Source organism: Capra hircus, chromosome 3 (assembly GCF_001704415.2).
Source record: "Capra hircus breed San Clemente chromosome 3, ASM170441v1, whole genome shotgun sequence".
Taxonomy (NCBI): domain Eukaryota; kingdom Metazoa; phylum Chordata; class Mammalia; order Artiodactyla; family Bovidae; genus Capra; species Capra hircus.
Window position 1 is genome coordinate 97,697,034 of NC_030810.1, and position 27,387 is coordinate 97,724,420.

The 27,387-nt window shown below is 44.2% G+C and overlaps 1 protein-coding gene across 20 annotated transcripts in view; it reads left to right on the forward strand.

Annotated features, from left to right (window-relative positions):
• PDE4DIP (phosphodiesterase 4D interacting protein) overlaps window positions 1–27,081 on the forward strand; it is a 244,857-nt gene extending 217,776 nt beyond the window's left edge. For 8 of the 20 annotated variants that reach the window (XM_018045987.1, XM_018045989.1, XM_018045988.1 and 5 more), the window contains 14 exons: window positions 1,560–1,745; window positions 4,658–4,909; window positions 5,968–6,099; window positions 6,786–6,905; window positions 8,026–8,215; window positions 8,797–8,921; window positions 18,841–19,077; window positions 20,730–20,846; window positions 21,402–21,628; window positions 22,721–22,864; window positions 23,957–24,095; window positions 24,394–24,440; window positions 25,312–25,363; window positions 26,039–27,081. In XM_018045987.1, the coding sequence (XP_017901476.1) occupies window positions 1,560–1,745; window positions 4,658–4,909; window positions 5,968–6,099; window positions 6,786–6,905; window positions 8,026–8,215; window positions 8,797–8,921; window positions 18,841–19,077; window positions 20,730–20,846; window positions 21,402–21,628; window positions 22,721–22,864; window positions 23,957–24,095; window positions 24,394–24,440; window positions 25,312–25,363; window positions 26,039–26,184 (2,114 nt within the window). In that variant the 3' untranslated portion in view covers window positions 26,185–27,081. Of the gene's footprint in view, window positions 1–1,559; window positions 1,746–4,657; window positions 4,910–5,967; window positions 6,100–6,785; window positions 6,906–8,025; window positions 8,216–8,796; window positions 8,922–18,840; window positions 19,078–20,729; window positions 20,847–21,401; window positions 21,629–22,720; window positions 22,865–23,956; window positions 24,096–24,393; window positions 24,441–25,302; window positions 25,364–26,038 lie in introns of all 20 variants that reach the window. The other 12 variants (XM_018045991.1, XM_005677776.3, XM_018045994.1 and 9 more) reach the window with 7 other exon arrangements.

A 27,387-nucleotide genomic window follows, 5' to 3' on the forward strand; every position in this document is an offset into this window, starting at 1 on the left:
CTATTTCCTTCATAGCTGAGGATGCTTCAGTATCCTTAGAAGGGATTCTGTTCATATTACATTATCTTTCATGGTTTTATGAATGGGTTGGTGGTCCTTGATATATATACGGTGTATATCTTGGACCGACAGAGTTGTATATTTCATTTACCTGCCTCAGGTTAGTTACCAGGGGGTGTATTATCCAATCACAGCTCCACACTAGCAATGGCACAGGACAGGCAAAGCTTATTCTCACCTGCTGCCCCTCAGCAAAACGGGCTGGCTGGCTGCCTTCAGTGTGGTTGCGGTGAGGCTGCATTCAGGAGAGATGCCTACAGAAGGACGACACTTTTCTTCTGCTGTCCTTGTCTCTCTTGAGACCAAGTCAACCAAATCTTAAGGAAAAGAATGTGTCCAACTCTTTCTGGGCTCAAAGTTTCTGGGCCAAAATTTCCAGCTAAACCAGGAAATCATGGGAAAAACCATTTGCCAAGCACTGTAGACATCTCTGTGAATGCTTTGGGATTAAAAAGAGCAGAAGGTCGAAGGTTTTAGAATCAGAATGCCTCCCTGAAGGAGGCCTGGGCTGTGACACTTGGTAATTCAGGGGTCTTTTGCTGCTCTGATACTGTCAGCATCCTGGGATAAGGGATGTTTTTCAGAATGTGATCACTGTCTTCTGTGTGAAACAGTCTCCACAAGTCTAGACGTCTTGGTTTCTGCTCCCTCTGTGGACTACATGCCCTTCAACTGTGTTTAGGAAAAGGAGAGAGATTCAAACTTCCCAGGCTTCCTGAAGTCTATAGATGGGCTGCATAATGATCACTTGTGAAGTTTTTTCTTTTAAAAAAGTTTCTGCCAGAGTTTATGATTCAGTAGGTTTGCATCAAGGATGGAAGAATCCACATATGTTAAGCATTTTTCTTAAACTATTTGAATGTCCAGACAGATTTGCATGCCACTGTGTCTAAGTCAGTTTGCCAAGGCTTTTATTTTTCCTTTGGTGAATGAGCACAGTGGTTTGGGATTCTCACGTTTGCTTCCATCAGCCTTGAATCTCATGCCTCAGTCATGCCAGCGTCCCCACCCTCCTAGCCTACTCCTGTCCTCCTCAGGGCGAGTCCTGTTCTTTCAGGAGTTCTAGATGTGGGGGAGTCTTGTCATGGGGGCCAGGACTGGCCCATGCTGGCAGCAGCACCCCAGGGCCCCTGAGAGCACTCAGGCAGAGCCATCCTGACTTGCCATGCCCAGGTGGCTAGGATGGGGCTCTCACGGCTGCCCGAGCTACGGTAATGCTACCTTGCCTTTTTATAACCAGCTGTTTTCAAGATGAGCATAGACTGTGAATGCAGGATAGCCCTGGCAGGGGAGAGGAAGGAGGGAGTGAGATAAGTCAGCCTCTTGTGTAGCTGTGCTCCCCCTTGGCCATCTGAGTCATCACCACATTGAATGACCTACACTCCCCAAGGAGACACCTGGTCAGGAAATAGTTCCACCTTCTCAATCTTTTACCCATTCTTTTCTCTCCCTTTCTGTCTAATGACTTATGTCCTTTCTCCCTAACTTTCTGTTTCTAGGCCTTCATTTCCAATCCATACCCACGCTGGTTAGCCTTCCCCAGGCACCACTGCCCTCAGCTCCACCCAGCTTCCTGCCTTTCAGCTCTGCTGGCCCTCCCCTCCCTGGCTGCTGTGAGACACCCATGGTCTCCTTGGCAGAGGCTCAGCAGGAGCTGCAGATGCTGCGGAAGCAGTTAGGAGAAAGTGAGCACTTCCTGCTGCATTTGTGTGCTTGCGGATGGTGGACCCACACTGTGTGTCTCTGCATGGCTTTGGCTGGATGGCAGAGTTTTAAAAATAACACAGGGGTACACGCTATCAGTGGACGATTGAGGGAGAGCTGCGCTTGCTGTTTTTGGAAATATATTTGCTGTTATCTTTCTTATGTGTGTGTTTCATCAGTTAGTAGGTAACTAACGATCCTCCTATGTGAAATAAGAAAAGAACTTCACATGATGAATTTGCCCTCTAGTAGTGCTTTAAAAAAAACTAGAAAGCAATTTGAAATTACCTTGTAACCGTGGTCTGTGCCTGTAAAGAAGAGCTTGGATGGGCCAGAGATTGATGGTCACCATACAGAGAGTGTCCAATGACCTAAGACCACAGCTGGGAATGTGTACAGCTTGAGCCCCATTTAGACCACATTAATATCCCTGAAATTGGACACACTGTCTACTCTAACATTAGTTTGATTTCCAGCTAGACTGAGATCATTTTTAAGGAGAGTCTGCACAGTGTTCTTGCCTGGAGAATCCCAGGGATGGCAGAGCCTGGTGGGCTGCCGTCTGTGGGGTCGTACAGAGTCGGACACGACTGAAGCGACCTTAGCAGCAGCACATGTTCCTTCCAGCAGGCAGTGAGGACTAAGAGGCTACTTTCTGCTCCCAGTGTCACACAGGTAGAGCAACCTAAGTACCTACTAACGTGAACATGGTCTTACCTTGCATGACAGAGCCAAGGCAGAGAACTAAAACTCAGAGAGAGAGGTTACTTGATCAAGGTCACTAGTAAGGGGGAGAAATGGACTTGAATTTGGATCTTCTGCTCCTGGTTCCATGTTTCCATTATACCTTCTCCATCTAGAATGGTTTTGTTACAGTCCTGCTGAGAGCACAGGCTGAGCTCAGCTGAACAATGCTGGAGGCCCCTTGCAAAAGTCTTTTCTCTCTTTAGAGATGACAGGAAGGTGCTATTCTCTCTGAACTAGAACTTGCTACCATGCTACCACAGCAGATCTGGAACCAACAATTGACGGGTAACAAATCTGTTCCATGCTGAAAGGCAGGAGTGTTCACTAGACTACTTTTCTTTTCCTCACTTCCTTTTCCTTCGCCTTTCCACATTATCACATTGTCTTTGCCCAAAGGGAAAGACAGGAAGAAGAGCACCGTGCATGAAATGGTCTGCTGATGCAGGTTGAACTGGAGTCACAACCGGTCTGTTCCATGGGCCAGATTTTGAATGGTCCAGCCTTGGCGAGAAAGGCTGTAGCCCTTTCTTTGCCTTGTTAAGCACAGTCCTCTCCAAAGAGCTCATCAGCTCTCCTTCTTTGCTTTAAACCAAGCTTCTGAGTGGATAGTGGTGCATGGCAGCTTCTCAGGTCTCTGTGGAGCGAAAATCTTCTTGTGCAAGTGTCTGTCTGGTGTTTTTGCATGGTTTAGGGCATGCACTCTGTATTGTGTGGCTGGGGAGACTGGACCATGAGACTACTGATCCCTGTTACTAATAGATTTGAAGCCTCCTACGATCTTGGTGAGAAAGTAAGCTGAGTGTCAGCAACCAGTGATTTCCCCCTTTGCCTTGTGTGGGGTTGGGTTGAAAGTGGTGTGGACTAGGTAGGGAGACACGTCTCTTTTAAATCCTGGACTGTAATTTGGATGCTTACACGTTTCATCCTCCTCCTTAATTTCCAGTGATCCTAATGAATATCTAGTATTTTTCAAACTGAGGAAGGGGAGATACTTGACAATACTTCTCAAACTTTCCTGCCTATTAGAATCAGCTAGGACGATTTTAAAACATTCAGTACACAGGCTGTACCACATACCAATTAAGGTCAAATCTCTGGGGAACCAGGCACCAGTGCTTGCTTTTACATTGTCTCGGATAATTCCAGAATGTAGCCAAATTTGAGAACAGTTATAAATAAGGATCAAAATTGACAACTGCCAACTACATTAATCCCTCAAAGGGGATTGGCTTGGTTGGAAGAAACCAGGACCTCACTCCTCACTCCTATTTCTTAGGCAGAGCTACCTGTTTACTCTGCTGCTCGTGTCGATAATCCCTGGAAGAAAACAGTCTTCAGAATGTGAATATTCTGAACTATAGCCGGTTCACTTCTTTCCCTCTCTCACCCAGCTGGGATTATTTTTAAATAGAAGCGGAGATGATGGGAAGGCCCATGATTTCACAGGATCTATGAAGGCATCAGCCTATGAAATGAAAGGTCCTACCTCCCCCATGGGAGAGTGTTCGTGGCTCTTCAGATACAAGTGATGATATTTCAGTTCCTTGAATCGTGTTGAGTAAGATTCAAATCACCCCTTACCTCACACAGAACCTCCCCCAACCTCAGCAACACATTCACTCAAGTGACTGGGGCCACCATTCTAGCTGGATTGATGCCCCCTTCCTCTTTTGACAACCCCAAAGGAAAATTGGGAAAACTGGGGAGTGACACACTCACTTTAGCTCCCGGAACAGCAAGTACTCCCAGGAACACACACATTCCTGTTCACAGGCGTGCTCAGTGCTGCCGCCCATCACACTCTTACCCCCTGACTTTCCCAGGGAGTTCTACCCAGGACCTTCCCTGGACTCCATCATGAGGCATTATCATAGGAGCCAGGATTAGGGCCGCAGGACTTTCCTTTTGTGCACATGGCTGACTTTAGGATGCTTTATTCACCCCCTACCTCTTGTGTCCCATGCTAGCGAATACAAGGGGTCAGGGTTGTAGCTTGTGGGTGTCGGTCTTCATCTCACTGGTATTCCGCAGCCGACTGGGACCTCAGCCCGTGTGTCCCTTCAGTGTCTGTTCTTCTCAGTCACACGTTTCCTGGCGGATCCTCGTGTTCTGCTAGTGCTTCTCACTCGTGTTTCCTTCTGCGCAGGTGTCACCAGTGTTCATCCTGCTTCCCCGGCCACATTGCCAACCAACCCTACAGAAGCCAGATCTTCCCTCTGCCTCAACCCTCCCCAGCCCCTCTGTCCTCTGAGGAGCACCACGGAACTGGGCAAAGTCCTGGAGCCTGGGTACCTGGGCAGCAGTGGCCAGTGGGACATGATGAGGCCTCAGAAAGGGAGCATATCCGGGGACCTATCCTCAGGCTCCTCCATGTACCAGCTTAACTCCAAACCCACAGGTAAATACAAAGCCGAGCAGGTCAATTGTTTCTCTAAACCATATGAAACCCCTTACATTTACCAGTTACCCTGGTAACTGTACATGTACACTTACAACTCCCTTACATGCACCCCTATATGGGAGGAGGCCCATGGGGCTTGCTTAGCACCAGCTGTCCTGTGTTTGAAATCAAATTACTCTTTTTTAAGGGTAAAAGTGACAGGTTATTTAATTTTAAACCTTTTTTTTTTTTTTTTTTTGTATTGGGGTATAGCCAATTAACAATGTTGTGATAGTTTCAGATGAGCAAAGGGACTCAGTGATACATACACATGTACCCATTCTCCCTCAAACTCCCCTCTCATCCAGGCTGCCACATAACATGAACAGAGTTCTGGGTGCTATATAGTAGGTCCTTGTTGGTTATCCATTTTAAATATAGCAGTGTGTACATGTCCATCCCAAATGCCCTAACTATCTCTTTCCCCCAACCTTCTCCCTGGCAACCATAGGTTTGTTGTCTGAGTTTGTGAGTCTCTTTCTGTTTTATAAGTAAGTTCATTTGTATCATTTCTTCTTAGAATCCACATATAAGGGGAGTCACATGGTATTTCTCCTTCTCTGACTTCACTCAGTATGACGATCTCTAAGTCCATTCATGTTGCTTCAGTGGCATTATTTCATTATTTTTTATGGCTGAGTAACTTTCACTTTTCACTCTCATGCATTGGAGCAGGAAATGGCAACCCACTCCAGTGTTCTTGCCTGGAGAATCCCAGGGACAGGGGAGCCTGGTGGGCTGCCGTCTATGGGGTCGCACAGAGTCAGACATGACTGAAGCAACTTAGCAGCAGCAGCAGCAATATTCCACTGTGTGTGTGTGTCTGTGTGTATACATCTTGGTGGAGCCAATTCACTCTTTAAACAAAGTCACCTGAGCTCCCATATGCCCATGAGAGAGGACAGTGATGTTTAGGGATCTTGCTGAGAGGCCACTGGCAGAGCCCCCCTAGTGGGCCCCACTAGCAGACAGGATGCTCCATCTCCACCTCCTCCTATCCTTCTGGGTGGCTGCAGGGGCTGACCTGCTAGAGGAGCATCTTGGTGAAATACGGAATCTGCGCCAGCGCCTGGAGGAGTCCATCTGCATTAATGACCGCCTGCGGGAGCAGCTGGAACACAGGCTCAGCTCCACTGCCCGCGAAAGCGGTAGGAGAGGCCCAAGGCCTCCTATTTCCGGTCTAATTGGGGAGAATCTGAAGGTTGCCCCAGAGAAGAGAGTCACAGATTTCAAAGCACTGTAGTCTGCTTTCCTCCACTTGCTCCTTACAGTCAGCAAGGCAGGGGCAAGGACCATTCCCCTCCCTTTGTTGCTGTATCTGAGCTCAGAGAGTAACTCTCCTCACTGCAGATCTAACAGATCTGGTCCCCAGAATCCTCTGGCTTCTTGTTCACCCTAAAGCTGCTCATTTGCTGCCTGCTGACTTCTGTGCCCTGGTTCTGTGATTGGCATGTGGTGGAGCTAGGTCTGCAAAGCCTCCCACAGCCGCTTACCAAGGTGGCCTTCCTGCCCACACTCTCCCCCAGGCTGCTGACACTGGGAGGCAGGCCTTTCCAAACACCCTTGACCTGTCCACACTGCAGCAGGAGCAGCTATTTAGGGAATAGAGCCTCCTGAACAGCTCACCCAAGGCACATGAAATGCATGCAAAGAACCCATGCAGAGGAGCCACAGGAAAGCCAGGCGTTTGGCTCAGCAGACTTTGTCCCACCAGGACGCAAGTCTCAGAGTTTTCTGCTGGGTTGGGACAGTGTCTTTGGAGACAGAGAATGAGCAAACAGAGAGCCTCTGTTACCCAAATGTGTAACTTACCTGCTTGCACTTCCCTGGACAGGCTCAACCTCTAACTTCTATAGTCAGGGCCTGGAGTCCACACCTCAGCTCTCCAATGAGAACAGAGTCCTTAGGGAAGAAAACCACAGGCTTCAGGCTCAGCTCAGTCATGTTTCCAGAGGTGAGTGCCAAAAGCCACAAACTGTGGTCAGTGTTGTATCCCTTTCGTCCCTGGCCACACCCATCACCAACTGGAGAAGCAAAGAAAGGAGGTGGAGAGAACAGAGCTACTCAGACCCACCAACATCAAGCTCCCATAGCTTTTCTCACTCTAGAAAGGGCTATTTCCTGACAGTGCCCAACCATGGGCCTTCAGACGCCTAGGCTCCAGGGAGGGGGAGCTTTAGGAAATCCACTTCTGTGCAACTCACTTGCAGTAATTCAGTCATTAGCTATCAAACTAGACACCAGTTAGTGCCTGTCCTACCTCCCCACAACTCACAGCTAGTTTGGACCCAGGAAAGGGAGGAGCAGGAGGCCTATACACCCCCTCAGTTTCTTCCAAGACCTCTCTGAAGCTCCCTGTGTCCCTCTCGTGCTGATGTGCTATCCGATGTCTCCTCTCCATCTCCCTCCTTATACACTCAGGGCTCCTCTTTGGTCCCCGGTCCTCATGACTGTGTCTGGAGGTGCTAGAAAAACATCTTCCAGAGCTTTCTCAACACTAGTGAGTGGGCATCCATGTGTAGGCATCATTTCCTTTGGGGCTTGGGCAGGGCAGGGGGTGGTGGTGGTGGGCGGTGACCTTAATTGAGTTAATGAAATCAATGTATTTTCAATCACAAATTATTTTTATTTACAAATATTTATTGAATAGCCAAATAGACAAAGAATAGTGGCTAAGAGGATTAAGCCCAGAATGAAATAATGCTTGCAGGAAAGGAAAAAGACATTCAGAGAGGTTTCTACATAAGCCTCTTGATCCTTGGCAAAACTCACGAGTGGATTATTACATAGAGGGTATGTGAGTACTTAGAAAATAGAGTTAGGAAGCAGAGTGTGTTCCCTAAAACCAAGGCAGGCCATACTGAATCACAGCAGCAACCTCTTTCTGCAGAGAAAGAGGCTCCCACTTCTTGGAGTGTGTGGATGTAACAGCAGACACTGGCTTTGCCTCCCCGGCAACAGAAGCTCGCCTTCCTTTCACCTTAGTTCTGTTTGTCGGGATGGATGTGCTTGGGCTTATCTTCCTGCTGACCTTTGACCCTACAATATAAGTACTCCTGTGTCCTGCTTACCAGAGCACTCCCAGGAAACAGAATGCCTGAGGGAGGCCCTGCTGACCTCTCGATCCCGGCTTCAAGAGCTGGAAATGGAGCTGGAGCACCAAAAGGTAGACCGGCAGCAGTTACTGGAAGACCTGAAGGAGAAGCAGCAGGAGATCTTGCATTTCCAGGAGGAACGACTGTCTCTCCAGGAGAAAGACTCCAGGTTAGAGGGAGCCCATTGAAGATGGCCCCATTTTCAGATTTAGAAAAAGGGACATTGGCAAGTCAGTGAATGGTCCTTTTCGGAAACCTCAATATCCCCTCTGCTATTTCAGATTTATGGGTAACTTTGAACAGAAGGAATGACTTCTCTAGGAAAGACTTTTTCACTCCAAAGTTGAGAGAGTAAAACCCTCTTATGTAAGGCTTCAGCAAATCAGATTCTGGAGAAAGTACTTCCAGTGAGTTTTAGGATATTAGTCCCATCATCACCTAGGAGGTCTACACCAGCCTTGGTGCTGCTTCCCAGCATAAACCCTGTAACTGCTGGACAGCATGACAAGACACGGTGGGGCAGTAAGAACACCAGGTAGTGTGTCCCAGGTGTGATAGCTAACAGCACAGTTCTAAGCAAAGGGACTTTTCTGAGCCTCTCTTGCCACATCTGTAAAATAAAGGCAGTGGTTTTCATGATACCTCAGTTGACATCTAGGGCTAAAATTCTATGATGCAAAAGTTGGCTCAGAGCCTCTTGCCCTGATGGCACTCCACCTGCTCAATGGACCCTTGCTTCTCCCTTGCCAGGCTGCAGCATAAGCTGGCCCTCCTGCAGCAACAGTGCGAACAGAAACAGCAGCTTTTCCAGTCCCTCCAGTCAGAGCTACAGATCTATGAGGCACTTTATGGTGACTCCAAGAAGGGGCTGAAAGGTATGTTTTCCCTTCTTCCCCACCCTGTGAGCTTCTTGTTCTTGCTAAAGCTTCCAGTGAAGTCTTTACCTTGGGAGTTCCGGAGATCTTGGAACTTACTTTGTTCTATCTGAGAAAAAGCCTCAGTCATTGAGGATCCCAATAAGAAGGGGGGAACACTCACACACAAAGCCCAGATGCTGGTGACAAGAGCAAGATTCAGCCTACAGATCCTTAAAAATAGGCTACAAGAGTCAAACTTCACCTACTTGGATGGTCTGAGACAAGTTAATCAAAGTCCAGATTATACAGTGATTTAAAAAAAAATGCAAAGAACCATTCTGGTGGTGTCATCATTTGAAAACTTCTCAGATGCGAATTCTGATCACCCAGGCAGCGAATGTTGCAGACAACCAGCTCCCAAGCTGACCTTTCCCCAAGTGAGAAAAAAGTTTTCTTTAAAGACATTTTTATTCTGGGTATAATTAATTTATCAGAAAAATAATTTGCATATATTTCTCTAAGTCCTTTTAGTGTCTTTGAAAGACAGCACTTTTTAGATTTTATTGAACATCAGATTTTTTTCTTTTATTATTTTTGCTTTTCTTTATGTCCTAGTGAAGAAAGCTTTGTCTATCTCAAGATCATGAAGATTTCCTTGTATTTTTCTTCTTGAAGTTTTATAGTTTTTGCTCTTATGTTTAGGCCTGTGTTTCATTTTGAATTAATTTTGTATATGATGTGAGAAAAAGGTTAAAGTTCTTTTTTCCCCATATTGATATCCAGTTTTTCCAGCACCATTTGTTACAAAGAATGTCCTTTTCCCATTTAATTACCTTCGCAGCTTTGTTGACAATCAACTGACCATAACTTCTGTTAGTAATACTTTATAATTTTTGGTATATTCATCTTTCATATTTTAATTTTTACATAAATATTTCTCATGTGTGGGATAAAACTTTCTTTCATTTCAACTGCCAAGTAATTTTTTTGCTGGGATATAGGAACACAATTGATTTTTCATCACCACAACCACCCTCAAATTGCTTGGCATCTCCACTGAAAAACAACTGCCAAGGCAAAAAAATCACTTGCCAATATATGTGAGTGTATTTCTGACTTCACTCTGTTCCATTAATCAGTATGTCCATTCTTCCACCAATAACAAGCTGTCTTCATTGTTAGAGTTTTATAGTAAAATCTGAATTTGTTTGGGTAAGCCTTCACACTTTGTTCTTTTTTTTTTCTCTTTTAAAATTAAAAAAAATATTGGAGTATATTTGATACACAATGTGTTAGTTTCAGGTATACAGAAAAGTGATATAGTTAGACATATATCCATTCATTTTCAGAATCTTTTCCCATATAGGTTATTACAGAGGATGTTTATGTTAATACCAACCTCCTAATTTATCCCTCCCCCCACCTTTCCCTTTTGGTAACCAGAAGTTTGTTTTCTAAGTCTGTGAGTCAGTTTCTGCTTTGTAAATAAGTTCACTTGTATTCATTTTTTAAGATTCCATATATAAGTGATATTATATTTGTGTTTTTCTGTCTGATTGACTTCACTTGGTATGATATCTCTAGGTCCACCCATGTTGCTGCACATGGCATTATTTCATTCTTTTTTATGGCTAATAGCCCATTGTATACATGCACCACATCTTTAATCAATCATTTGTCAATGGACATTTAGGTTGCTTCCATGTCTTGGTTATTGTAAGCACTAACGCTGTGAACATTGGGGCACAAGTCTCTTTTCCAAGCATGGTTTTCTTCAGATATATGCTCAGGAGTGGGATTGGTGGATCATATGGTAGCTCTATTTTTAGTTTTTTAAGGAACCTCCATACTGTTCTCCCTATGGCTACACTGAATTCCCACCAACAGGATAGGAAGGTTCCCTTTTCTCCACAACCAATCTAGCATTTATTGTTTGAAGATATTTTGATGATGGCCATTCCGGCCAGTATAAGGTAATACCCCATTGCAGTTTTGATTTGCATTTCTCTAATAATTATCCATGTTAAGCATCTTTTCATGTGGTTTTTCACCATCTGAAATGTCCTCTTTGGAGAATGTCTATTTAGATCTGCCTATTTTTTGATTGGGTTGTTTGTTTCTTTGACATTGAGCTGCATCAGCTGTTTGTATAATTTGGAGATTAATCCCTTGTCAATCAATTGATTGCAAATATTTTCTCCCATGCTGTGGGTTGTCTTTTCATTTTGTTGATGGTTTCCTTTGCTGTGCAAAAGCTTGTTAAGTTTAATTAGGTCCTATTTGTTTATTTTGGTTTTCATTTCTTTAATCTAGGTGGATCCAAAAAGAACTTGATGAGATTTATGTCAAAGGGTGTTCTGCTTAGGTTTCCCTCTAAGAGTTTTATAGTATCCAGTCTTACATTGAGATCTTTAATCCATTTTGAGTTTGTTTTTGTGTATGGTGTTAGAGATTTCTAATTTCTTTCATTTACATGTAACCATTCAGTTTTCCCAGCACCACTTATTGAAGAGACTACCTTATATACATTGTAGAGTCTTGCTTCCTTTGTTGTTGATTAATTAATCATGGGTGCAGGGGTTTATTTCTTGGATTTCTAGCCTGTTCTATTGATCTGTCTTCGTACTAGTACCATACTGCTTTGATTACTGTATAGTCTGAAATCAGGAGCCTGATTCCTCCAGCTTCATTTTGCTTTGTCAAGATTGCTTTGGCTATTTGGGGTCTTTTGTGTTTCCATACAAATTTTAAGATTTCTATCCCAGATCTGCAAAAAATTTCATTGGTAATTTTATAGGGGTTGCATCAAATCTGTAGATTGCCTTGGGTAGTGTAGTCATTTTAACAATACTGATTCTTCTAATCCAAGAACATGTTATATCTGTCAATCTGTTTGTGTCATGTTCAATTTCTTTCATCAGCATCTTATAGTTTTCAGAATATAGGTCTTTACCCTCCATAGGTAGGTTTACACCTAGATACTTTATTCTTTTTGATATGATGGGAAATTAGATTGTTTCCTTAATTTCACTTCCTGACCTTTTGTTGTTAGTGTATAGAATTGCAAGATATTTCTGTGTATTAATTTTGTATCCTGCAACTTTACCAAATTCATTGATCAGCTCTAGTTTTCTGGTAGCATCGTTAGGATTCTCTATGTGTAGAATAACCAGTTCATCCTAAAGGAGATCAGGCCTGGGTGTTCATTGGAAGGACTGATGTTGAATCTGCAACTCCAGTACTTTGGCCACATGATGTGAAGAGCTGACTCATTTGAAAAGATCCTGATGCTGGGAAAGATTGAGGGCAGGAGGAGAAGGGGATGACAGCAGATGAGATGGTTGGATGGCATCACCAACTCAATGGACATGGATTTGGGTGGACTTCAGGAGTTGGTGATGGACAGGGAGGCCTGGCGTGCTGCAGTTCATGGGTTCACAAAGAGTCAGACATGACTGAGTGACTGAACTGAACTGAATCGTACCGGGTTTCCCAACATGGTAAAGAACCCACTTGCCAATGCAGGAGACATGGGTTTGACCCCTGGGTCAGGAAGGATCCCCTGGAGAAGGAATTGGCAACCTACTGCAGTATTCTTGCCTGGGAAATCCCATGGACAGAGGACTGTGGGCTACAGTCCATGGGGTCACAGAAAAGTCGGACACAACTTAGCAACTAAACAACAATCATGTTATCTGCGAATAGTGACAGTTTTACTTCTTTTCCAATTTGGATTCCTCTTACTTCTTTTCTTCTCTGATTACGGTGGCTAGGACTTTCAAAACTATGTTGAACAAAAGTGGCAAGAGTGAACATCCTTATCTTGTTACTGATCTTAGAGAAAATACTTTCTTTTTCAGCTTTTCACTGTTGAGTATGATGTTAGCTGTGGGTTTGTCACAATGACCTTTATTATGTTGAGATAGGTTCCCTCTGTACCCACTTTCTGGAGAGTTTTTATCGTGAATGGCTGTTGGATTTTATCAAAAGCTTTTTCTGCATCTATTAAGATGATCATGTGATTTGTATTCTTCTATTTGTTAATGTGGTTTATCACACTGATTGATTTGCAGATATTGAAAAATCTTTGCATCCCTGGGATAAAGCCCAATTGATCATAGTATATGATCCTTTTAATGTATTGTTGGATTCAGTTTACAGGTATTTTGTTGTGTCATGTTCATCAGTGGTATTGGCCTGTAATTTTCTTTTTTTTTTTGTAGCATCTTTGTCTGATTTTGTATCAGAGTAATGGTGACCTCTTAGAATGAGTTTGGGTGTGTTCCTTCCTCTGTAATATTTTGAAATGGTTTCAGAAGGATAGGTATTAACTGTTCGCTAAATAGAATTTGCCTGTGAAGCTATCTGGTCCTGGACTTTTGTCTGTTGGAAGTGTCTTAATTACAGTTTCAGTTTTAGTAATTGTGATTGGTCTATTTATATTTTCTGTTTCTTCCTGGCTCAGTTTTGGGGGATTGTACATTTCTAAGAATTTGTCCATTTCTTATAGGTTGTCCATTTTATTGGCATGCAATTGCTTGTGGGAGTCTCTTCTGATCCTTTGTATTTCTGTGGTTCTATTGTAACTTCTTTTTCATTTCTAATTTTATTGATTTGAGCCTTCTCTTTTCTTCTGATGAATCTGGCTGAAGGTTTATCTATTTTGTCTATCTTTTCAAATAGCAAAGTTTTAATTTCATTGATCTTTTCTTTTGCTTTCTTTGTCTCTATTTCATCTATTTATGTTCTGATCTTTGATTTCTTCCCTTTTGCTACCCTTAGATTTTGTTGTTCTTTCTTTAGTTGCTTTAGGTATAAGATTAAGTTGTTTGAGATGTTTCTTGTTTCCTTAAGTAAGATTTATTGCTGTGTTCCATAGGTTTTGGATCATTGTGTTTTCATTTTCTTTTGTTTCTAGGTATTTTTTAAATTTCCTCTTTGATTTCTTTAATGATCCATTGGTTATTTAGAAACATGTTATTTTTCTTCACATGTTTTTGTTTTACAGTTTTCTTGTAGTTTATTTCTAATCTCATAGTGTGTGGTCAGAAAAGGTGCTTGATATGATTTCAATTCTCTTAAATTTCTCAAGGCTAGCTTTCTGGCCTAGCATATGGTCAATCCCAGAGAATGTTCCATATGTAATTGAAAAGAATTTATCAGCTGCTGCTTTTGGATGGAATCCTGTAAACATATCAATTAACTCCATCCGGTTTAATGTTTCATTTAAGGCCCATGTTTTCTTATTGATTTTCTGTTTGGCTAATCTGTCCATTGATGTAAGTGGAGTATTAAAGCCCCCCACTATTATTGTGTTACTGTCAATTTCTCCTTCCATGGCTGTTAGAATTTGCCTTATATATTGAGGTGCTCATGTGTTGGATGCATTTATATTTACAACTGTTATATCTTCTTCCTGGATTGCTCTTGTGGTCATTATGTAGTGTCCTTCTGTGTCTCTTATCATATATTTATTTTAAAGTTAATTTTGTCTAATACGAGTATTGCTACTCCAGCTTCCTTTTGATTTCCATTTGCAAAGAACATCTTTTTCCATTCCCTCACTTTCAGTCAGTATGTGTCTCTAGTTCTTAAGTGGGTCTCTAGTAGACAGCACATTGATGCGTCTTTTTGTATCCATTCAGTCGGTCAATGTCTTTGATTAAAGCATTTAATCCATTTTCATTTAAGGTAATTACTGATACATATGTTCTGGTTGCTGTTTTGTTAATTGTTTTAGATTTGTTTTTGTAGGTCTTTTTCCCTCCCTTCCTCTTATATTCTATTTTCTTATGGTTTGATGACTGCCTTCAATGTTGTGTTTGTGTTGATTTACCTTTTTGTGTGTATCAATTGTAGATTTTTGTTTTGTGGTTACCGTGAGGTTTTGATATAGCAGTCTATATATAAACAAGATTGTCTTAAGTTGTCCATCTCTTACTTTCAAATGAATTTCCAATAGCCTGCTTTTATACTCTGCACTTCCCATGATTATTGATTTTGATGCCATATTTGTGTGTGGATAATTCTCTACCTTTACAGTATGTTAACCTTTACAATATGCTTGCCTTGCCAATAAGCTTTCCCATTTGTAATTTTGTTTCTAGTTGTGGCCTTTACTTTTCTGCCTTGAGAAATTTCCTTAATATTTGTTGCAAAGCTGGTTTGGTGGTGCTGAATTCTCTCAGCTTCTGCTTGTCTGTAAAGCTTTTGATTTTTTCATCACAACTGAACAAGAGTTTTCCTGGGTAGACTATTCTTGGTTGTAGGTTTTTCCCTTTCATTACTTTCAATATATCATGCCACTCCCTTCTGGCCTGCAGAGTTTCTGCCAAAAATATCAGTTGATGACCTTATGGTGATTTGCTTGTATGTTATTTTTTGCTTTTCTCTTGTTGCTTTTAATATTTTCTCTTTATCTTTTATTTTTCCCAATTTGACTAATATGTGTCTCAGAGTGTTCCTCCTTGGGTTTATCCTGTATGGGACTGTCTTCACTTTCTTGACTTGAGCAACTGTTTCCTATCACATGTTAAGAGTGTTTTCAGCTATTATCTCTTCAAATATTATCTCAGGCTCTTTCTCTCTCTTTTCTCCTTCTGGGACCCTTATAATACAAATGTTGGTACATTTAATGTTGTCCTAGAAGTCTCTTAAAACTCTCCTAATTTTTTTCTTTTTAAAAAAAATTGAATGTATTTTATTAAGACTAATTCTGAATGGAAAAACATAGCTAAAATAGTGCCTTTGACATCTTATTTGAAGCTTTCTATTCCATTCTATTCCCTCATCTCCCTCCTTCATTTTATGTCAAGTTACAAACTTGGTTTCATGATAATAAAATCAGTCTTAGGCCTCTTGCATGCTTTCATGGAGAGTTTTGTTGAAATGGCTCCAGTAAAAAAAACAGGGAGATCACCTTGTACTGTGGGCCCACTAATGGCATAGGCTTTGTACTTGGATGCCAGGTAGACATCTGCCACCTTGTGTCATAGCCACCTCCAGAACTTGGACTCTATGAGTTTACGCCCTCACAACAGCAGATGGTGTTCCAGGGATCACCCTTCCTGTAAGGATCCTCCTTGTAATATGGGTTCTTTATCCATGGGGAAGAAAAGGACTTTTGAGGAATGATTCTTGAGAAATGTGCTACATACTATTGTATTGCATGATATATTTCATGGATTCCATATCAGTCACTTTTCCTTGGTCACACCAGAAGATTTTAGTTCATGAAGCCAGATGGTAAGAGTAGTCCAAACCCAGCTTCTTAACCAGCATTGGTTAGTCACTCCAGTTGTAGACTTTTTCACAGAAAGGAATGTTGTAGGAGGGCCAATATCCTCTCCACAGAGCATTAGTTTTAAACTGTCCTTATTTTGTTTTCATTCTTTTGTTCCATGGCAGTGATTTTTACCATTCTGTCTTCCAACTCACTTATCTGTTCTTCTGCCTCATTTATTCTGGTACTGATTCCTTCTAGTGCCTTTTTCATTTTAGTTACTGTATTGTAAAAGTCTGTTCTTTATACCTTCTAGCTCTTTGTTAAACGTTTCTTGTATCTTCTTGATCTGTGCTTCCATTTTTTTTCTGAGATTTTGAATCATCTTTACCCAACATTACTCTGAATTTTTTTTGGTAGATTGCCTACCTGCATATCACTTAGTTGTTCTCCTGGGGTTCTATCTTGTTCCTTTGTTTGGAACATATTTCCCTACTGTCTCATGTTGTCTAAGTTTCCGTGTTTGTGGTCTCCTTTCCACAGGCAGCAGGATTATAGTTCTTTTTGCTTCTGGTATCTGCCACCTAGTGGGTGAGGTTGGTCTAGGAGATTGTTCAGGCATCCTGGTGGGAGAGACTGGTGCCTGCCTAGTGGTGGGTGGACCTGGATCTTGCCCCTCTGGTGGGCAGAGCTAGGTCAAGGGGTATGTTTAGAGGCATCAGAGAACTCCAGATGACTTTATTCAGCCTGTCTGCTGATGAGTAGTGTTGTGTTCCCATCCTTCTGTTGGTTGTTTATCCTGAGGCATCCCAGCCCTGGAGCCTATAGGCTGTTGGGTGGGGCCATGTCTTGGTGCCAAAGTGGCAACCTCCTGGAGAGCCTGCTGCTGCTGCTGCTAAGTCACTTCAGTCGTGTCCAACTCTGTGCGACCCCATAGATGGCAGCCCACCAGGCTCCCCTGTCCCTGGGATTCTCCAGGCAAGAACACTGGAGTGGGAGCTTACATTGTTGAATATTCCCTGGAGCTTCTGCCACCAGTGTCCATATCCCTACAGAGAGCCAGGATACCCTCCAAGACCTGCAGGTAGGTCTGGCCCAGGTTTCTGTGGAGTCATTGCTTTGGCCTAGGTCCCAGTGCTCATGAAACTTTATGTGCACCCTCTAGAACTGGAGTCTGTTTCTCCCAGCCCTGTGGAACTCCTACACTCAAACCGTGCTGGCCTTCAAAGCCAAATGCTCCAGTAGCTCCTCCTTCCTATTACAGATCCCCAGGCTGGGAAGCCTGGTGTGGGACTCAGAATTCTCCTGTGGGAGAACTGCTGCAATATATTTTCCTGTTTGTGGGTAGCCCACCCAGAAGGCATGGGATTTGATTATATCATGAAAGCACCCCTCCTACTCTCTCACTGTGCCTTCTTTGTCTTTGGATGCAGAATATCTGTTTTGGTAGGTGCCAGTGTTTTTTGTTGATGGTTGTTTAGCAGTTAGTTGTGATTTTAGTGTTTTCACAAGAAGAGGTGAGCTCGTCCTTCTACTCTGCCATCTTCTCCTGCACTCCTCTTCATTTATTCCATTTCGTGAGAATATTCACATAGCTCACTGCAGAAATAATGTGTTTGGTTAAGGCCTGTGGCTCTGATGCAACTGGATGCATATATCATATGGTATATGCATCCTATTACCTTGATAAAAACTGAAACAAATTCTTTTTATACACATTTGACTTCAATGTTTTTAGATGAGCAATGATAGTCTTATAGAATATTTCTTAGATTTCTTCTTCCCCCAGTACATAGAGAAAGGCTATGGGTGGTGAGTGCAGGTTAAAAAGCAAGTAGAACTTGAGAAGTCCAATTAATTGTGATCTCTCATCTATCCCTCTCATTCTGGTTTTTTGTTTTTTTAAATTTTAAAAATTCATTTATTTTTTACTGTACTGGGTCTTCATTGCTGCACAGGCTTTTCTCTAGTTGGGATGGATGGGCTTCTCATTGTGGTGAAGCCACCTCATTGTGGTGACTTCTCTTGCTGCAAAGCACAGGCTCTGGGCATATGTGCCCCATAATTGTAGTTCCCAGGCTCCAGAGCACAGGCTCAGTAGTTGTGGCCTATGGGCTTAGTTGCTTCCCGGCATGTGGGATCTTCCTGGGCCAGGGATTGAACTCATGTCTTCTGTGTTAGCAGGCAGATTCTTTACCACTGAGCCACCAGGGAAGCCCTATCCCTCCCATTCTTAAGTGTTGCCCAAAGGCCTGATGCCTTCTTCTTCCTCTCCTCTTTGATTCCTGAATGTGGAGGTCATCACATCTTCTCTCTCAGTCTGTGTACTTCTCCAGCTTAGTATTGATCTTCTGCCTTGAAAGACCCTGCTCTCTAGCCTGAAGGACCAAGGTTAATAAGGAGGAGAAATATTAGGTTTGACTTCATCTGCCAATCATGTGCCCTCTAAAATGGACAAGGCTCATTTGAGTCTCAAGGAAACTCCAGGCTGGACTGTGTACCATCTTAATATGTGCCAGTCTTCGCCCAGGAAAAGTGACATCACCATCACAGCAGGGGATATAATGGTTCTAAGCAGATTCTAAGCCACATTATTCTTGGGATTCTGAGATTACAGTGGGGTCCTTGGCAGAAAGGAACGTCACAGAAGAGTATTCTGACAGATGCTTGGAAACACTTGGTTCAATGCCACCAGACCTCTCTCTCTCCTTTCAGCTTATACCTGGAATGCCTGTCACCAAGTCCCTTTGAGCAGTGACTTGAGCCACCTGGTGGCAGAGATCCGAGCTTTGCGAGGGCAGCTGGAGCAGAGCATTCAGGTGAACAACTGTCTGCGACTGCAGCTCGAACAGCAGTTGGATGGTGGTGCCAGCAAAGCCAGCCTCAGCTCCTCCGTTAACCAGAAATTCCCCACCAACACTGACCCTGGAAACAAGCAGCCGTTCTTCCAAGGTAGGAAGGAAAAGGAAATCATGAAGCCCTCAGCCAATGGGAAGGTCCCCAGGATGTGTGTGGTGGAAGGGACAATATTGCCTCTTCCACACTCCTTAGGGTCAGGGTGAAGTCAAAGATGCTTCAGTACAGCACCTTGAGGGCATGGAGCTTGGGGTCAGATCTGGCTCCAGATTCTGAGTTTGCCACTTACATGTTGTTTGCCTTAGGAAAAGTGCTAAAACTCCTCAAGTATTTAAGCCTTAGCTTCCTCATCTTTAACATGAGGATAATAATATAAACTATTACGTGGAGCATTAAATGAAATAATTTAAAAGTGCCTGACACCATAAGAAGTACTCAAAACAATTAACAGCTGTATATATTAATGCCTATTCCTTATGTTTGTGGAGTGTTTTAAAATTTACCATGTTTTCAAATAATTTCATCAGAGCTAGTGCAGGATTTACTATCTCTGTATTTCACATGAGAAAATATAGGCGCTGAGACAATTAACTGATATGCTGAGGTCTGCGGGAGTTAACGGGCCAACCCAGGCTTCAAAGCAGAAGTTTTGATTTGCTGTGTTCCTTCTCCTTCATTGTGCTCTGTCTCGGTACTGCTTCTCTTCCCTCTCAGGCTTTGCCCTCTCAGTGCCTTCCCACAGCACCAGCCAGGACTCATCCCTGCTGGCTCAGACACTCCTCCTCATCATCATACAGCAGAGAGGCCTGAGCTAGAAATCCAGTTCTAGGCCACATTTGCCTGAGTGGGATCATATCAGTCTCTTCGTGATATTTTCTAGATTGCGGTCTGGTCTCCAATAGGGCATCTCAAACTCACCAAGGCTTATGTCTCCTATTCTTCTTATACTAGTACATATTTTGTAGTACTGACTCATCAGAACAGTGTTTAGAGAGCAGAGTTAAATCCCCATAAATCCATTCACTTCTTGATCAAATATTTTAACATAGGTACTGCATATCAGTTCAGTTCAGTTCAGTCACTCAGTCGTGTCTGACTCTTTGTGACCCCATGAATCGCAGCACGCCAGGCCTCCCTGTCCATCACCAACTCCCGGAGTTCACCCAAACTCATGTCCATCGCGTCAGGGATGCCATCCAGCCATCTCATCCTCTGTTGTCCCCTTCTCCTCCTGCCCCCAATCCCTCCCAGCATCAGAGTCTTTTCCAAGGAGTCAGTTCTTCACATGAGGTGGCCAGAGTATTGGAGTTTCAGCTTTAGCATCATTCCTTCCAAAGAACACCCAGGACTGATCTCTTTTAGAGTGGACTGGTTGGATCTCCTTGCAGTCCAAGGGATTCTCAAGAGTCTTCTCCAACACCACAGTTCAAAAGCATCAGTTCTTCACATATATTTATGCATATTTATATTTAGTTACAAAGCATTGTATTAGACATACTGCACATACAATATTGTATTTAAATCTGGGATTAGAAAAATACACCTAATAATTTTTTCAAATTGCAAGTTTTTTTTTTCTCATGGAACAGCGTTCATATCTTATTTCAAAATAAGTGATTAGTTTGCTATTAGTTTTGATTGTGGTACATGGGTGATGACTGTATAAGAGGAGAGTCATGGTGCCTTAGATCTCCAGTGGAGCGGTGTGTTCCAGGGTTCCTAAAGCTGTGGCTGTCTTTACTCCCTAGATTCAGTTGCCTCCCCTCCAGTTCGGGATGTGGGCATGAATTCTCCAGTTCTGGTCTTCCCCAGCTCTTCTTCTGAAGCTCCTGGCCCAGAGACCACAACCTTCAGTAGGACAAACGGTAAAGAGGGCAACCACAGGACTCAGGGTCTAATGATGGAAAATTATTACAAGTAACTTTTGGTTCCCTGTATACACATTATCTGAATTTAGAGATTTTTCTCTGCATGTCCCAAGGCCTTTAGCCCTATCATTCGACCTCCTGTGGCTGCCTTTTTTGTCACTACTCTTCCTCATATGGTTTTCCTATTGCTCTGGTATTTGCTTCATTGTACTGTAACCTCTTCCTTCTCGAAAGTGCTCTCTATGCAGCTTAGTTTCCTTGTCTGTGTCTTCTCAACCTCCAAATTAAAAAAAAAGAAAAACATTAATGTCTGTCCTGAGTGTTTGTCAATAAGGATAAAATTTACCTCCTGGCAATTTTACAATTATGAGATGCTGAGAGAAAGACTATAATAATATAGAACCCAGAATATGTATGGACTTCACAGGTGTGCTTTCCAAAACTGTCAATCTTGTTTCTGGCCTCTTTTACTATTTGATGTCCCTTTTGGATTGAACTGAAGATGACTATGAATAACAGTGGGTTCTTTGTTGTTGTGGTTTTATTCTTCAGAGCTGGGTTTGGATGCTTCTCCAGTAATGAAGAACCCTCCCAAGCTGGAGGGTGATGCTACTGATGGCTCCTTTGCCAATAAGCATGGCCGCCACGTCATTGGCCACATTGATGACTATAGTGCCCTAAGAGAGCAGATTGGGGAGGGCAGAGTGCTGGTCAAGAAGATAGCATCACTTGTGAGACCAACCTGCAGCTTCTCTGGTCTTGAAGCTCCGGGCATAGAGGTAATCACATTTTAGCTCTTAGATGCACCTTTTCCTTAAGCCCTTTCTTCTTTTGATTTTAACTCCTTCTCCCCCTATCTTTTTTCCTGCTCCACATCTCTCACCAGCTGAGGATGTATCTTACATTTACATCCAGCTAGGCCTTCCGTCTTCACCAGCTAGTTTCACTACAAACTTTGTTCTGTTTTAGATGTAGCTGACTCTCTATTTCCCCTGAGAACCACAGAAAAGTACGTGCAGCATTGCCATCCTCATCAGTAGAGCATGTTAAGCATCAGCATACTTGCAGTGCTGTTTGGTTCTGTATTATCTGCTAAAGTCACACTGGGATATGATCATTTGTGGGCAGGATAAAATCACTTCATCAGTTGCCTGGGAATTGAGAATATTCATCCATATGGGCCAGATGTGTGGAAGGGGTGAGGAGAGTGGCAGCGCTGGATTTCTCTGCTTAGACCAAGCAGGAGAGGAGAGCAGGCCACAAGGCCTCTCAGAGTCTTTCCCCAGGCAGAGACCTAGGTACCAGCCACTGTGCTGTCTGAGCTCCAGGAGCCCCCACACAGGAGAGGGAGGCGAACACCTGAGTCAGCAAATACAACACGGGGCTCCAGGCACAGTGCTGGAAGTGCTGTGGGTGTGACGGAGTGAACCCAGAAGTGGCGATTATCCCAGAAGGAAGGCGACAGGTTCATGGGGGTTAGGGCACCACTAGGGGGTGTGTAGTTCTCTGGGGTGGAGAACATGCCAGGTAAAGGGGTCAGCACTTAGTCGTTTGAGCTACAAATGGCGCAGCCCATTTGAAGCATAAGGCCTGATTTAGGGAAGGGCAGTGGGGGTGGGAGTACAGTGCAAAAATAGGGACCTTAGATTCCAGAGCAAGAAGCAGGACTAAAAGCTAAAAAGTGTGGAATCAAATGAATTCTTACAACAAAGTGGGAGGTCCTTGCTGAGGTCAGAGAACCTTGGCTTCCAGGTTAGAAAAATGTCTCACAGGTTCAAGCAAGCCTGTGGCCGTACCTCACTCACAAAGGAAGCCAAGGCCTGTGCTGTCTCAGCCACAGGGATGCCCATGGCTACTGCCCTCTTTCCCAGGTGATGGGTAGCGAAGGCATCCAGGAGCTGAGGAGCAGCGCCACTGCCCTGCACCACCGGCTGGAGGAGTCGGCCTCCCTCCTCACCATGTTCTGGAGAGCAGCCTTGCCAAGCTCCCCTGGCGCTATGCTTGTGGGCAAAGTGGTAAGAAGCCAGCATCCTCTACTGGTTCTGCCCCCAAACTAGCCTTCTACCTCCTCGGCCTACAGAGCCTGAAGATCAGGAGCTGAATGGGCAATTGGGACGAAAGGGACATGAGGCATGTGTCCCTGGAGGGAGACCTCTCCTCTGTGGTGAGCGCTATCTGTGCAGGTCTGAAAACATCTCTCTCCTCCCAGCCTGACCCCCAGGATAAGGAGCCAAACAGGAGAAGAAAAGAACATAGAGGAGGCAGAGACATGAGAGCCCTCGTAACCCACAAATGTTCCATCCCTTTAACTTTCTGAAGTTCAGCTGAGCTGAAGTTTGGGGGCATTTAAAACATCAACACCTCCTTTTCCATCCTAAGCCCACTCCCACTCACCTCCAGGTCTGCATAGGCAGACAGGATCACAGAATGTCCCCAGGAGTGGACCAGCCCTTTTTACCCACCCACTGAAATCCCAGAAAAATTTCCACTTAAACCTGTATCTCTGGGTCAAGCCTGCTGAGAGTCAGCCTCCCCCAGGTGCTCTCAGATCTCAGGCCACTCTGGTTGATGATCTTGGATTAGGTAGATTTCAAAATCCCTCCTAGTGTTCTCACTCCAGACTAGTATCAATGATAACTTTAGGGGATCCAACTTTGCTAATTCCAAGGAGGAAGTATTTTGCCATCCTGAGGCTGGCAGATATATTTACAGACTTGTAGAACGTCTCAGGCCAGTCCTGTTTCCCCAGGCATAATATTCCTAATGACCAATTTTTGATGCCCAAATGATATAACTGTGTCAGCATTAAATTAGAGCTCTTACTCACAGCTAGGAGTTTCAGTGTGGGCTGGACTCAGGTCCTCTGCAGCAACTGGAGTGTGGCCTGTGCTCCTTTGCATAGGGGCTTCCAGGTCCTCAGTGTTCCCACCTCATGGCCCATCCTGAGCCATCACCTGCTGGAGGGTTTTAGAGGCTTTGATGAGGGAAATCTGGTCCAGAAATACTAGAGAAGATTGTAGAATCCTGTTTGGGATTGTAAAGAGCCACAAATCACAGGATGCTTAAGGCCTTCTGACCACTGACAGAGCACCTATTTTTCTTCCTAGGGAGAGTCTATGAAAAAGGAGCTTCTGGAACTGAGAACCAAACTATCCAAACAGGAGAGTCTCCTTCAGAGTACATCTGAGCGTCTGAAGACCGCCAATCAGCAGAAGGAGAGCATGGAGCAGTTCATCTTCAGCCAGTGTGGGTGCCCTGAGCCAGGGAATGGGACAGGAAATTGGGAGGGCCTTCCTGGCTCCCTACTTGTGCTGTGAATGGACAGCGACCAGAGAGGCTAGGGGATGGGGGAGACTGATGTGAAATCCCTGAACCTCCTGTGCCATCAGTAATCATAGAGGCAGAGGAGGAGATGTGGGGGTGGAGGGGACTAGGAGACCCCAAGCTGAGTGGCCAGAAAGACAAGCTTTAGAACATACACACCCAAGACAGATATGGACCCCACTGGTAATTTCTGCCTTTGGGAACTCTTTTGTTGTTACAGTGACCAGGACACACGATGTTTTGAAGAAGGCAAGGACTAATTTGGAGGTAAGGAAACCACTGCACTGATCAGAGCGAACTATCACCGTCTGTATCAGAGTGCACAGGTGACTCCTGACTTGCGCTGACCTTCCAAAAGGAAATTTCTGGTCCACCTGTGGGAGCACAGGTTCTCAATGAACATCCCTCTAGATTCCATCCCCATCAGTCCTCCCACCCTAATCAGAAACCTCCCCTGACTTCTCAGTTCACTCTCACTTTGTCATCATCTTCTCTCTTGACCCCAATTCTCTCTCCTTTATGCCATGTCAGGATTGGGGAGAAATACAGTTCAGTTGATTCTCAAGGTCAGAGGACATATGGGGTCTGCCTCTGAATGAGCTTTCCAGTAAAGGAATCCTGAGGCCAGTCATGGGTTCCAGGGTTCCTATGCCACTATATGAAAAACTGATGGAAAGATGCCACCTAACAAATTGATTTCACTGCATAATATTGGGCTGAAAGCAGCAATTTGATTTTGACATATTTTTCTTTAGGAAACAACATAAGAAAATCATTGGGTCTTATTGATCTAAAAGAGAACTTGGTAATAAGGAAAAACTGAAACTTAAAGGGAAAGAATATCTTATAAGGCAGGCATTCTCTACATTTATTGAAAATACCAATGCATTCTCAAGCAGCCACTTTGAAGAAAAACTTGAGGTGTTAGAAATGGCTTCAAAGTCAAAAGCTAAGCTTTGTACCTTGGGCTTTAAAGCTTTGCCATAATCAGTTGAGCCCATTCCTAGGAATATTCCTAAATTTTAACCTAAAAAGATGTTGACCCCACAGTATGAAAATGGGTTGGGCCATAATTTAACCCTGATTTTTTTTTTCCTGCTAATTTCTTCTGATTCCTTTCTTTCCTGAGCCTTTTTAGAAGAACTCTTACAAGACTGCTTCTGTAAAGCCTTATTCCTGTCCCAGCAAAGGTAACCCAACAGCCTCTCATACCCGCTGGCTTGGAAGTCTCCTTCCCACTTCTGCTAGGCCACTGGAAATGGACCAGGGCCCAAGTTCTAATCCCAGGCTTGTCACTAACTGGCTGTGTGGCTTTGGCTGGCCCCAGTCTCTGTGCGACCACTGACCCTCATCTGGAAGAGGAAGCACTAGACTTAGATGATTTCTGAGGGCCCTGCTGACCTGCCTATCACGCCCCCCCACCCCGCCCCATCTCCTCATCAAGTAAACAGAATATAAACTTAACAAGGGGCCTGCCTCTCAAAATGTCCTCTCCTTCCTTACAACAGGCCACTTCTATATGTGCCTGTTTCAGACTAAGCATATCTTTTCCTGGGAAATGACAAAAGTCATCCTCTTTCTTCCAAGCAAATCGTAGAGTGAGCTGGTCCCTGAAGAAGGAGTGGTAAGGTCTGGCCACCTGGTGTGCAGTGGCTGTGAGCAGAGACCTGACCAGGTGGTGTGGGAAGGTTTCACACTGACCTGCTGGCACCTGCTGCTCCTCCAGACCTCAGTGCCTCCCTTCGGCTCATCCTCTTGACAGGCTCTCACCACAATCCTGGCTTCTGTCACCACTCAGCCCCCTCCTGCCTCAGTTAGCCACCAGCAGGATCTGATAATGGACTCTGTGTCACTTTGGTCTCCAGGTGAAATCCCTAAGGGCCCTGCCATGCACTCCAGTCCTGTGACCCTTGCCTTCCAGGAGACATGCAAGAAGCGAAGCCACCAGAGGTCCTTAAAACAGCAGGAAGGATGGGCCTGCGCCCCTTCTTCACAGCTCCCTGTCTGCTGAGGAGGATCTGAGCCCTCCTCCACACCTACTGGAGGGTCTGGAAGGAGTCATAGATATGGCCTCGTGGGCAGGGTGAAAGGCAGAGGGCCTTTCCTGCACTTGAGGAATAACAAGGCAGGGTGTCCATGGCTCAGCACTAAGGAAAACATGCCTAGTTACTAGACGACCTTGTGACACTGCTTCTGAACATGCTGAGGGCATGGGAGCCAGCAACAGACACTTCTTGCTTCATCACCTGTCCTCAGAGGGTCAGCTCAGGGGAAACAGGACCTGCTTCCCCACAATTCAGCATGCGGTCCCAACATTGGAGCTCCTCGGCAGATCTGAAAGCACAAGACTGAGCAGCGGTGCCCTGCAGGACAGTTTGGGCAGGGGGGCCTGACTGCCTGACCCAGGGCCCATGCAACTGGGTCACCGTTAGGCTGGGTGTCAGTCTAAACTGCAGCACCTGAGTACTATGAATCCATGTGGTGGGAATGGTGATTCCCATATGCCATCTCATGCTTAGCCTAGACTTCCTACTTATATTCTATTGTTGTCTCCAAAAGCTGTACTGACTTTACATATACTGTCCCCTTTTGTCATCCCAGCTTCTCTCTGGGAACTAGGGACTAATGGCCACAGCAAGCCCACTGAAAGTCTTGTGTAAAGCAAACCGGTGATCATTTTTAAGTGACATGCAAGAGGCCCCCAGTTGTGCTTGTACTGAAGCCTAGTCTGTGTCTTCACAAAAGTGCTTTAGAAAGTGTGTATGTGTGTATAAATGTATGATATATATTTATATATGTTGCTATAGTGCTGTGTGGAAGGCTAATATAACTGGTGGACAGGGTCAGTGAGAGGAAATGACACAGTCTTTTTGGTGGCTATTAAAGCAAACTATGTATAAAAAAAAAATTGTTTTCCTTGCCTGCTTAGGTTCCAATTTCTATACCAGCCTGCAGGATGAGTATGTAAGAACAGGAAAGACAAACTGTCGCTAAAAAGCTCAGCATCTAAAGCAGAATCAAGAGGCTGTAGTAGCTGGTATGGAGATCCCCTCCCCCACAAACACACCAAAAATACATTCACATGTGGGACACTTCCGAATGGAGACTAACTGGAAACTAGCATAACTCCTGAAAATCAAAGCTGCAAGAAGGATCTGCACATAACTCAGTAGGATGGGAAAGAAAAGAATCAGTCCAGGCCCTGGGCCTCTGG